Raw genomic sequence first — 13,470 nt, forward strand, 5'->3', positions numbered from 1 at the left:
AGAAGAGAGAAGAGGAGCGGAGGGGTGGGAAGGGGATGGGAAAAAGAGGGGAGCGGAGAGAAGAGAAGAAATTATTGACAGACTGCCAACAATATTCATTCTCCCTTAAAGGACTGCCTTATGGAGAAATAATACTGTGCTATGGGAATCTACAACTAGTATGCTCTTAATTTGTTCACATGTGTCCTCCAAATCAGACCAATAAATTTTTGTTGCTATGTTGCTTGAAGGAAAGAAAGAAGGATTTATATCTCTTGGTCTAGAGTTAATTCTGCTATTTAAAAAAAAAAAAAAAAAAAACTATAGCCTAACTGATGTCTAAGTTAAAATCTGACCATAGCATCTGCCGTCCCATAAAAAAAATCAGAATTTGCATTTGTTTTGCAATGTTATTCCTGAGGAAGTATCCTTGATTGCTAAACACACTAAGTGCTCCCAATGCACCTCAGTCTTTTCTGCTACAAATACACCTTTATGCCAATATTTGCAACCCATAGATTTTTCAGAAAATATCTTTTCTCACCTGGGTGACCGTGGTTAAACATATGAAATATGAGGGCAAACATTTATCTGAGCTGTTCCCACCGGCCAAATGACCTTCATGTAAACGGTCCAACTGGAGAGGCAGCACAGCCTAACAGCCTTCCTGAAGCTGCCAGCGGTGAGCATCAGGGCCGCATGTGCGCTTCCCTCTCAGGTCCCGATCTGTCCCACCAGGACAGCCTGAGAATGCATCCGCCCACTTCCTCCTCAGGTCGTAAAGTGTGGCTGGTGCATGGCATCCTCTCACTTAATGAATTACTCTGCCTAAAACTGTACTGAAAGAGATATTGGAAATGCTTTAAATGTGTGTTTTAATTTTTAAAAATAAATTCAAAAGTTCATGATCTTTTCAATGATATTGTAAACTCCAGGGTCAAAAGTCAGTGAGCAGGGTATAAAAAGATATACTGCTGTTAAAATTTGGACTTCGTCCTTCTCATCTCCCCTTCCCTGGAACAGCAGTGTGAATAAATCTGTCCTTTGTTTGGAGTATATTACTTCTTTATTTGGCTTATTAAGTGATATTATCCTGTGTGGTATTGGCTAGTGAGTTTATTATAATTCCCACAGCGAACCTGTGCTAAACAAATGGTTGGCAAAGCCCTGACCAGTGTGGCTCAGTTGGTTGGGCATTGTCCTGTAAACCAAAAGGTCACCGGTTCTGTTCCCAGGCTGGACACATTCCTGGGTTGAAGGTTCGGTCCCCAGTTGGGGCGTGTATGGAAGGCAGCCAATTGATATTCCTCTCTCACGTTGATGTTCCTCTCCCTTTCTTTCTCCCTTCCTTCCTTTCTCTCTAAAAATAAATAAACTCTTTAAAAAATAATAAAATAAAAGACTGGCAAAGAAAAAAGTCAATGAGTGGGAATCAACAGTAAGTGCATAATAAATACATACAAAATTTTTTAAATTTAATTTATCCAGCCTATGTTAATTAGCATATCTCATAAATTCTGGAAGTAAGTCAAAAATTGAATTATGCCCAATATAGTGGATTTCCTCCAGTCCTTAAAGATCACATATGCCACCTCTTAAGGTTCCCTGAAACAAGCTGCTGTTCCAGGAGCTCCCTGAAGGGCTGGTGCCTTGGGGGTCCTGTTTGAGCCTACTTTTCTCTAACTTTAGATTCAAATGAAAGCAATCATTACTAGGTCCAGCCAGTGAAAAATTCACAAGATTTCTGGAAGACAGAAATGGGTCTATTATTTAACATAAGTGTGGGAGAATAAGCCCCAAAAGGGCTTCTCCTACTCAATTTGTGCGCGAAGGAGCCACTGTTAACCATTAGCAGAGCCTTCCAAGTGCTGGGAAAAGAAACATAATGTAGTTGTACTGTTCCAAAGGGATGCCCTGCTACCTCAAGGACAGCTTGACCTGATAGTTTAGAAAATCAGTGAACATCTATGCGAGCCTCATCTGAGGACGGTTTTATCGAATGCAGACAGTCGTTGCCTTAGAAAGTCAGCAGCTAGATCATTCAAATGAGCCAGCGTGAATTCACAAAGAAGGCTCACATCTTTTTATTGTGAGTTTATCTTAGAAATGCCCTAATTTTATTCCTCTTGTTACCTCTCTGTTCACACCAGAAAGCCCAGTAGGTCCCCTTGTGGCCACAAGAAATGAAATAATGCACCCAGGAAACCACCACCACCCCACCACCCCACCCCTGGCACAGAGAGAGAGAGAGAGAGAGCGCCCACTCTGTTGTCAGATCCTTCTCAAACCTAGCCTGGCAACAAAAGGCCCCTATGCTTTCCACTAAGGAAGCTGCTGTGGCTGATGGAGTTGCTGGTCATTCCAGTCCCCTGCAAGTGACGAGACATGATCAGCCAGAAGCCTGAACCAGAGTGCAGAGAAGGTGGGCAGAGTCTTTGCTTCCTCTCGAGGGACTGACTCCAGAGTGCTGCTCCCAGAGCCCACGACACTCGATTCTCCCCCACTAACCACCCCTATGAGGCAGGAGGCAACCTTCTGGGAACGACAGAGAGCGGCACTCTCCTCTCTGCTCAGAGTGAGACGCTGAGCACATCGTCCCTTTGCCGTGTCTCAGCCCACTCTCTGAGCCCTGGCCCAGGAGAATAGTTCAAATGTATTAGAATGTAAAACAAACCTTGATATGTAGCATTATTGCTGTGACCAGATCATTTCTGTCTTTCAGAAATCTTGTGAATCTTTCACTGGCTGGACCTAGTAAGGCAGAAAAAATGCAGGAAATTTTTAACTCTTTTCCACATACTTAAGATTAGGAACCTGTAATAAAATTGAACCAGAATATTTTCTCTGCAATCCAAAAGAATTCCTTTGAGAGTCTGTTACTGATACTGTTGGTTTAATTAATCTGGTTACTAGGTTTCACTACAAAGTCCCTCTCTTCAACCTTCACTGACCTTCCACTGCCTCTTGTTGATCTGTACCTGACACTGTCTCACACCCTCACAGCCCAAGTCTCCTCCGTTACAAGCCTTTTCCTCCCTACAGTTGCTCCTGTCCTCTCTTCACTGAAACTAAAAGAAACTGACTAGAGCGTTCCCAACCCTGCCCTGCACTCACACGGTGTCCACATCTTCTCCCCAGGGTATAAAAGGTGTCTTTTCATACCACCGCGGCTGACCCCTCCAACTGCACCATTGATTCTATTTTCTCTGCCTCCTTGGGTACCTTAGCCCATCATAAAGCCTCCATCTCTTCCCTCTTTAGTCTCATCCTCTCTGAAAACATGCTCAAATATATCCTAGAAAGCCTGTCCCTAAGTCAGAGATTTCAGGGAGTTTTTGCCCTATATTTCTCACTCTATTTGCCACCAATATTCTTGACAGTATTGTTCATTGATTTACTAAGTATTTATTGAGTTCCTTCTACTTTGTGGTAAGCATTATGCTAGATGTTAGGGAGATAAGAAAGAGTAAAGCCATGTTTCCTCCTCCTAGTAAAGGAAATAAGGACCCTTCCACCAAAGAAAAATGCAGCAAACTACCACTTGTGACTAGTAGTGCTATTAAGGAACCAGGATCTGCCCTGGCTGGTGTGGCTCAGTGGATTGAGCACTGGCCTGTGAACTAAAGGGTCACTGGTTCGATTTCCAGTCAGGGCACATGACTAGGTTGCAGGCCTGGTCCCCAATTGAGGGTGCGCGGGAGGCAGTCACACATTGATGTTTCTCTCTCCCTCTTTCTCTCCCCCTTCTCCTCTCTCTAAAAATAAATAAATAAAATATTTCTTTAAAAAAAAAAGAAACCAGGATCTGAAACAGAGATGAACAGAGGTCCTGTTAGAGACAAAGTGAGTAGGGAAGGCCTCTCTGTTGGTGGGGTATTTTGGAGAAGACCTGAAGGATGAGAAAGAACCCTGAGAAGAGTGGGGAGAAGAATAATTCTGGCTGAGGATAGAATGTGCAAAGTCCCTGAAGCAGAAATAGCCTGGGCTGTTTGAGGAGTTGAAAGGACACTGTGGGTAAAGTGTAGTGAGTGAGGGTAAAATTAGAATGCTCTTAGGGTGGTAAGTGGAGACTAGATCATGTAGGCCATAGTTAGGAGCTTAGAATTTATTCTGAGTTTAATGAGTAGCCATTGAAGGATCTTTAGAGGACAATAATAAAATGATACCCCTTGCAAATGTGTGGAGAAGAAACTGGAGGAAGGCAAGGGCAAAAACAGAAAGCAATTAAGAGACTGCTATAGGAGCCTGGTGTACCTCGGTGAGGACAGAGTGAAGGGGATGAGTTTGCAGTATTTTGGAGAGGTAGAATCAATGGGACTTGCTGATAGATTCAGTGAGAAGGGTGAGGGAAAGGATCAATTAGAATGACTCTGAGGCTTCTGACATGAGCAAATGGATAAATGGTGGTGCTCTGGATTAGGATGGGAGGCGATACGTTGGAGGAGTAACAGGTTGGAAAGGAGCAAAGAGTTCTTTTAAACATGCTGAGTTTAAATGGCTGTTCATCATCCAAATGGAAAAATCAAGTGCAGGTATGTGAATTCAGAGCACAGAAGAGTGGTCTGGCCTGCAAGTATAAATTTGGTGTGTTCAGCGTTAAAATAGTATTTAAATCCATGAGAATGTTTAAGATCACCTGGAAAGAGAGGTAAAAGAGAAGGGATAGAAGAGAAATTTAGAGGAAAATATAACTTTATATAGCAGAAAAAGACCCAGAAACAAACCTCAGGAATTCAATATTCAAAGTTTGACTAGAGTAGGAGGATCCACCAAAGATATAAAGGGAAAATCACAGAAGTGAGGAGAGAAGAGGGATTCTAGGAAAGGGTGTTCAGCTGCGCAGAAAGCTTCTGAAAGGTCTGGCATCACCAAGCTTATCTCTCTCTATCATGTCTGCCTCTCAAAATGTTACCCCTCCTTCAAAGCCCAGGTAAGATGACATGACCAAAACAACCAGACTTAGAAATCACCAGTGACCTTCTATCTCTGTGTAAGTATCTTACTCAGTCCTCATCCTCCTGGTTGTCTGTACACCTGTGACATCAGAAATCACCTGGCTTCTTTGTGAAACTCTCTCCTCTCCATTAAGTTTCCATCTGTATTACTCATTCTTAGTTCTCTTACTTTAAAAAAAAAAATCATTTTCTTTGATTTTACTTTCTCTTCCATCTCTCAACTGTCTGTGTTTCCTGAGGTGTCTTTGGGTCCCTTCTTTGAATGCTTTGCAACCTTATTTATTCACAAAATGTCAACAATCACCCTGTGCCTGAATCCAAAACCCAAATCTCATGCCAAACCCAATCTCTTTCTCTCTCAAAATGCAAGCTTTTGCTCTCAATCCCTTGCTCAACATTTCTAGATCAGAGTCATACTGACATTTTTAAAACCCTTCTTAAAACTAAGCTCATCATCTTTGCTCCAGAACTTTCTCTTCCTCATTTTCATATTTTCATTTATGATGCAACCATCTTCCCCTTGAAATTGTCAAGTCCTTGTTGATTTAGTCTTCCCCTTCCTCCCAGGCCATCAATCAGTGTATTTATATGGAACTTCCCAAACACATCTCTTCTCCTTCCACTCCCATATTGTCCCACTGCCACTGTACCAGTTCACTTGCCCTTCATTTTGCCAGATCTCACAGAAACCTATAGGCCTTGGAGAAGAGTCGAGACTTTCTAAGAGACATGGGAACCATCTGGAGCAGTTTGACCATGAGAAGAACATAATATAATTATTGTTTTCCAAAGGCATGCCCTGATCTGGTTAACCTCCCCTTCCACGAGTCCTCTTTAGACCCATTATGCTCCAATCCAGCTGAACAGCTTATACTGTCTAGAACCTACCCTACTTGTACTCACTGCTGTGTGGCTCGGTCACCTAACCCACCCACCCAGATTACCCTCTTTAACATTTCTGCCTCTCAAAGTATTACTTCTTCTTCAAAGCCTATGTACAATGACATCTCCCAATAAAGCCTCTTCAGCACCCTCCTCAAGCTTGTAATAATCTGTTCTCTGAACTCCCATGGCAGATTTATTGTACATCCATAATAATACTCATTTTTCCTTTTTGTGTTTTAATGATTTGTGTGTGACACATCTCCCCTCTTATGCCGTAAATATGTCAGGACAAGAACTATGTACCTCTTGTTTTTGTTCCACTACAAATCATAACATGTACCTTGCACACACAAGACCTTCAGGAAATGCCTGCCAAGGTAATAAATGAACAGCAATAATTAACATAAATTATTGTTTTGTGTACTGATCCAGTACTAACTCCATGGTGCTATCATTTCTGTATCGCTGATGGTTATCCACTTTCTTAAGTAACCTTCCTTTGAATACACTTAGAAAACATGGAAAATTGTGTTATAAAGGAGGAACAAGTATGTAGGTTACTCCCTATCTTAAACAAAGAGGAGTTCTGTTATGCGTCATGGAAAATTAAAGCACAGTAATAAAATGCGCCAACAAGACTTGCTGAATAATGATTTAGTGGAAACGTTGCTTTGCCTCCTGTTCATAGGTCCTGACTTTCCTCTCACATACTTAAGCTGCACATTCTATTTATTTTGTTTTTAGATTACACTGACAACGATTGGCTATGGAGACAAAACTCCCCTAACTTGGCTGGGAAGATTACTTTCTGCAGGCTTTGCGCTCCTTGGCATTTCTTTCTTTGCACTTCCTGCCGTGAGTATCTTTGCAAAAATGAAGCAGATTAAGTTAGATCTTAGAGGTTTATAGCATGAGATTTCACAAATTGAATATGCCCAAGAACATAGCTATATCATTTACAAATACAGTTTTTCTGATATGATGTTGACTTTTCTACATATATCTATGTGGATAACTTATAAAATATAGTCTTCTCTTGGAGAAATTTAACCTGGGAGTTTTATACCAGCTAGGTCTTTATGACCAAATAATAATTCACATGGCATTACCTTTCAGTCGACGTGCTACTACTACATTTAGAATATCTGTAAAGATTTAACGATTCTTTGTTAAACTGATGGCTCCAGTTCAGTTCATAATGTGTGCTGCTGAAGAGGTGGATGTGCACAAGTGGAGTATTTGCCTCTTCAGATCCATTTGAGTGGAAATTAAATGACCTTAAAAGATTTTCAATATGTCAGGTGATTTAATCTTTGTGTCATCATCATTGATTTTTCTTAATGAGCAGTTTCTGCATCTTATCAGCATGAAGAGTGCATTCATCTTCCCTCTAGCTACTGATTATTTTCTCCATAATGGGCGAAGCTTGTCTTTCTGATCATTGTGTCTCCTCTTGTTTCCTTAAAGGAAATTGGTCAAGATATTGCAATTTGCCTCCATTCACAAGCTCTCGCATTTTTCATGCCACCCCCATCGGGGAACAAAAACAACAAAAAGGAGTTTTGAAAGCAGAGGCAATGGTCATGATTAAGGAAAAACACCCCCAGTCTTGGTCCAGATGGAGCTGACTCTTGTCACAGTCTCTGCCAAGCAGAGATTGTGGGTCACACCTCCAAGGAAATCCAAGGGAGTGGGGATTTTTCTGCACCACAGCCTTGAGCTCACAGGGCTCCTTCTCTACCTGTGAACAAGTGCAGAGGGAGCGTGTCCTTCCCGTGGCCACTGCCCAACTCCCAACTGACCAGTTGGTTCTGCCCCAGACCACATGAAATCACAGAGAACAGACTGAAAGGACCATGCAGAAGCTTAAGCATTAGACTTCATTCTGAATTCTAGTTTTGTCGTGAACTGCCTGTATCACTGTTTTCATTTGCTGCTGTAACAAGGTACCTCAGACTGGGTGGTTGAACCAACAGAAACTCATTGCCTCACAGTTCTGCAGGCTACAGGTCCAAAATCAAGAAGGTGGTAGCGTTGGTTCTTTATGAGGTCCATGAGAAATGGATGTGTTTCTGGCCTCTTTCCTTGGTTTATAGATGGCCATCATCTTCTCTCTCATTCTTTATATTGTCTTCCCTCTGCACATATCTGTGTCCCAATTTTCTCTTTTAAGAACCCTAGTCATATTGAATCAGGGCCCACCCTTGTTGTAACCTGATTATCTCTGTAAAGACCTTATCTCTAAATAGGGTCACCTTCCAAGTACTAAGAATGAGAACTCCAACATATGAATTTTGGAGGAAAGCAATTCAGCCTATAACAATAACCTTGGGTATATTTATTCACCAATATAATGAAGAATTACTACACCCCAAGAAATTTTGTGAAGAACTATGTGATAATGTCACTCCAGTGCTTGCCACAAAAAACATAAAATCTTTTTCCTACATGAGTCCAGATGTATGTGTTTCCAGTAGTGAAATGATAAAATCAAGGAGGGTCAAAACAACATCTGACTTATCCAGAGTCAACTTATCTGTCAATCTCAACAATTTAGAACAGAGCAGGAATTCACTCAAAAATCAGATTCCTTACAGGAAAATACCTTTGGAAGCAATAAAATGCAGTGTTGGGCTTTTTTCCCCAAAATAATGGCACAAAATACCTGCTGCTTTTGTGTTTATACTTAACCTGAGGCCATATGTGTAACAACTCTGATCCAGTGAAAAAGGACAAACTAGAAAGGAGGCAACCTCTGGGCTGTGTGTGTCTGTTCTCACAGGTGAGCCTCTTGAGACCTGTGCTTAACCTATTTCTTTACTTAGAGAAAATTTCAATAGTTTCACAAGTCATTGGAGATTATAAACAGCAGACCTAGAGGTAGGCTGACAGAACAAACACTACAACAGGAAGAAATGGTGAAAGACTAACAAGGGAAAGAATAGAAAATCTGTAAGAAGCAAGTAGGCATCAGTGTTCCAAAAGTGCAAAGACCTGGGGCCAGTTAGTGTTAGGGTCGACGCACCTCTGGGAGCTGGCTGCATCCAGCACAGAGAAGTACCTGGTCCCCGTTGTGAAATTCTGACACATCACAGCGAGATTAAACTACGTCGCTCTGTTAAGTTCAAGATCAGAGACTAAGTAATCATTCTGGGAAATGTTTCCCAGTAAAGTGATTATAATCTTTATATATGCCAATTAGTATATTTTGGAAATCTAAAAACTTGCTTGCACAGAACAGAACATTTCCTAACAATGCCAAGAAAAGTATACAGAGTTCTTGTATATTTAATGAGAGACTAAATTGTTCACATATACCTTTAAAAAAAAAAAACCAGGTGGCTGGAAATACCACTATGTCTTGTACACGCACTGGCCAGCACGTTGTCTAACTGACACTTAGGACAGCGCATTGGCAATTTGCTGAGTGAGTCAGACATAGGTTATGGGCCACCACGGTTTGGGGTTTCTCTCACCCAGGAAACCCGAAGGCCAAGAAAGAGAAGAACCTTTTCCCATCTTTCCCTCAAAGCAGAAGGACTCTGCTGCACATCACAGGTCACTCTTCCCAAGCTGCACCGGTAGGGTCCTTTCCCTGAGGCTGTGCCTCAGCACTAAGGAGCCAGCAGAGGCAGCCCCAGCTCCTCAGAACCGCCCTGAGGGGCAGGCTTTCTGCCCCTCAGGATTCTCCCTGCCCTCCTGAGGGGACCATCTTTCAGTCTAGCCTGCTTGCCATGTGTGAGGTACAAATTAGGCTCATTTAATCTGCAAGGTAACAGGGATAAATATTTCAAATGTTTACCAAAACATGTTTCTTTCCACTGGGTGTTTACATAGCAGCTCTCAGCATAATACTGAAACTTAAAACTTTAAAATTTAAGTTCTGTGATCTTAGAAAATGGATTAAAACAAAACTCAATTTCTAAGAATTTGTATCTGTTGGTGTCACTATCTGAAGGGATGGCACACAAATTTTACATATATCTAAGTTTTATGTGAGTATATATAAACTTGCATTAATATATATAATGGACTTTATTTTAACAGACCTCCAATTAGGTTCACTATGCAGTATACTAAGAGAAGTAAAAGAAAATTGGAATGCAGCCATAATGAGATGATGAGCAGACCTCCCATTTAATGACTGTTGTAATGTACAGTCTGGTGCAAGAGATATGTAACACACATTTGACATCAACTAATACACATTTCTAAGCAATGCCAATATGATTTTCAGCACATTTTAGTTTGTTTGGCAGATGCTAAGTCTGTGATATGTAGGGCCTGTCTTCATTTTTCAAAAAGGATTTAACTCCAAACCTCATATCCACGTACAAGTGTCCAAAATGGTGGTTATTGCTATTAATTCAACATATAAAAAATCTGAATTATGCTACATATGAGTGCTTTACACATAATACATAGTATAAACATATGCTATAAATTTTAATGTTTCATATTCTCTTACCTGTTTATACTTCATTAAAAGTGATATTAAAAGGAAAATGACTTAATCTTTCCTAAATGATCTTAAATAGCCAGAAAAAAAATAAGAGTTAAGAATGACTATAGTTGATCGGAACTTGGAAATGGAAGGCAATTTTTATAACCTCTAAATGGAGGGAAATGCTTAAATCTAAAAACAAGATCACACAGTCCAGGTTTTTATAAAGTTTAGTTTGTGCAATCAGAACCTGTGTGAGATGAAGATCTGAAAAAGAGATGGAAAACAGAACCTATGGCAGTAATTCCTAATTTTATGATACACCCATTTATCCTAATTAATAATTAAATTGATCATTGTTCATTAACAACAAATAATATTAGCATATAACTGTATTTTACACATACAGTAGTCCCCCTTATCCATGGTTTCACTTTCTGTGGCTTCAGTTACCAATGGTCAACCTTGATTAGAAAATATTAGATGGAAAATTTCAGAAATAAACAGTTTGTAAGTTTTAAGTTGCATGCTGTTCTGAGTAGTATGAAGAAATCTCCTGCCCTTGTGTTTCATCCTGCCTAGGACTCAGTCCAATGTATCCATGCTGTAAACCCTACCCACCTATTTTTGTCACTTAGCAGTCATCTCTGTCATCAAATCAGTTATCAGACAGAGAAAGACCACATTCATATAACATATCATAGTACAGAGCTATAATTGTTTTTGTTTCATTATTGTTGTTAATCTCTTACTGTGTCTAACTTATAAATTAAACTTTATCATAGGTGTTTATACATAGGGAAAAAACATCGTATACAAAGGGTTCGGTACTATCAGTGGTTTTAGGTATCCACCAAGCATCTTGGAACGTATCCCTGTGAATAACTGGAAAGACTGTTGTAATCCCATTACTTACTCTCTGCTTATTGTCACAGATGTACTCAGAATTGTGTGTCCTCAAGATAAGAAGGAAGGTTAAAGGTTATCTAGAACTCACAAATATCTTAGCCAAATTTTCATTCAGCTGAGACTTACCACCTTCTAACAAAAACCATGTCCTCCCCTGCTTTCACTTTACTTTGGTATGTGTAGACTTACAGCATAATGAGGACTAAACTGGGGCAGATTTTAAACAACCCCCACTTCAAAAATGGAAAATATAAAATGCAGTCAAAGTGCTAGAAAAACTCCCATGTCCACAGCAGCAAGACTTTAACCATTCCAGATTTAAAATCCACCCCTGTCCAAAACCAGAATTCATGCCTTCCATATCCCATCACTTGATAGGACCATTTACTCTAATTTGGGTGTAAAGTTACAGACAGTCATACAAAAGACATTTTTGTAATGGTGATTTTTATTTGTAATTATGGTGTCTCCACTATATCATAAGAGGCAATAAATGGCAATGCCTGGTTGATTTACTAAAGGACAGAAGTTATTATATTTCTAGACAGTCTTGCCCAACAACTTGCCATTGGCCACTGATATTATAATAGAGGTAAATAGCGTTTGTTTGGATAAGTAGTATATTTTTTGTCTTTTCTCAGACTCATTTTAGAGGTTTCTTTTTAATTTTTTGTATTTTCACAGTCCTTTTGAAAAAAACCTAAGTTCTACTTTTATATTTTGTTCAGGGCATTCTTGGCTCAGGTTTTGCATTAAAAGTACAAGAACAGCACCGCCAGAAACACTTTGAGAAAAGAAGGAACCCAGCTGCCAATCTCATTCAGGTAAATGTCAGTGTAATTGGTAGATATAAACATCTATCTCCATATGTGCTTCCTGGGTCATTTTTTAATCTCTGTGCTTCATTGCTTTGTAGAGCTATTGTTTTGTTTTGTTTTGAGCAAGTGTCCCCTCCCAAGCACAAAAATTAGATTTTTTTTTCCAGTAAATGGTCCATGCATTGTTCAGGTTAATTAGCCGTGTCAGCAAGGCCATGCAGAGGTTACTCCTGGAAGAACTTAATATGTCTTATGAATTACTCGGTGAGATATAATTGATCATTAAGTGATGGAGCAGAACACAGAATTGTTCCCTGCATTACAATGACTTTCTCCAGCCAGATGGCCTGCAGAACAATATATTTGTTTACAATGTCAAGGTTCAGTACCTATGGAATCACTTTTGATGCCATCTAGAGCATTAACTTAAAATAGCTCATTTTAAGAACTGGTGAGATTAAGGAGTACATGAGTATTTAAAAATATGAAATCATAAGCATACTATTTGAAAGCTAACTCATAATGTATAGGTTGTTTAACATTTTATTTTCATACCTGTAACTCAGGATTTGCTTCAGTACTGAAAGGAATGCTCCTCCTTTTGCCATCCACACATATCTTTTGGGAGTAGCACCATCCTAGACCCAAGCTGTTTAAGAATCATAAAATACACTTTTCTGTAGATCCACGGATGGAGTTGGTATTTAATTACGGACACAATGACTATACAATCTAGTTTCCTCCCTTTCTGCAAGTCACTGGGAGATCCAGAACTCCTAACTGAGGGGTTTGGGGTGGCAATCTGAGGCTAGGAGGCTTGTCTTCATGCTGTGGTAACATGCACATTGTTTTCATTTACATTGTAGGTATAAGTGGGTGGGTTGTGGGGTGGGGGAACCACTACGTGACCCTACCCTTAGCCTTTACCTGTGGCTTTGATATTGTATGAAGTACCCCAGACAGAAATGGAATAGGGAAAGAAGTGGGTGGGCATGGTTCAGTTATTATGAAAAATATGTTTGGTATCTAATGACTAAATTATGATATTAGTTTTTTAAATCAAGCTATTCTGCAACTATTGACAAGGAAATAGACCATCAGACATGACTTCCAATACAAACCACTGAGAGTCTCTATTCTTTTTAACTTCCAGGTTTTAAAAGAGCACTAAAGATAAAGTATGCTTTGTTTTCTTGAAGGAAATGATCTCCAAGTGGTAGGAGTTTAAGATCTAAAGCCAAATGATGAAAGAGGTGTCACTCTTGTGTGCACACAACTGCCCTGAGGCCGAGAACCAATAGCCTTCCGATCTTTGGTGCTTCTGAACTAACTGTGGGTGTTACCAGACTCTAAAGAACTATTCTCCTTGCTATTTTTATCTTTTAATTATCTTTTCATTGGTTTCTTACCCTTTAATTCTAGAACAAAACTCTTAATTCCAACCTGTGTATGTAGCTCCACTCCATGGATTACTTGCATC

At 39.9% G+C, this 13,470-nt stretch overlaps 1 protein-coding gene across 2 annotated transcripts in view; it reads left to right on the forward strand.

The window, feature by feature from the left end:
• The window catches only part of KCNQ5 (potassium voltage-gated channel subfamily Q member 5), a 538,864-nt gene that overhangs the window by 448,153 nt on the left and 77,241 nt on the right, over positions 1 to 13,470 (forward strand). For both annotated transcript variants that reach the window (XM_090282660.1, XM_090282661.1), the window contains exons 6-7: positions 6,564 to 6,674; positions 11,901 to 11,996. In XM_090282660.1, the coding sequence (XP_090138786.1) occupies positions 6,564 to 6,674; positions 11,901 to 11,996 (207 nt within the window). The remainder of the gene's footprint in view (positions 1 to 6,563; positions 6,675 to 11,900; positions 11,997 to 13,470) is intronic.

The sequence above is a fragment of the Furipterus horrens genome, unplaced genomic scaffold (genome assembly GCF_987537825.1).
Source record: "Furipterus horrens unplaced genomic scaffold, mFurHor1.1.pri manual_scaffold_6, whole genome shotgun sequence".
NCBI lineage: Eukaryota > Metazoa > Chordata > Mammalia > Chiroptera > Furipteridae > Furipterus > Furipterus horrens.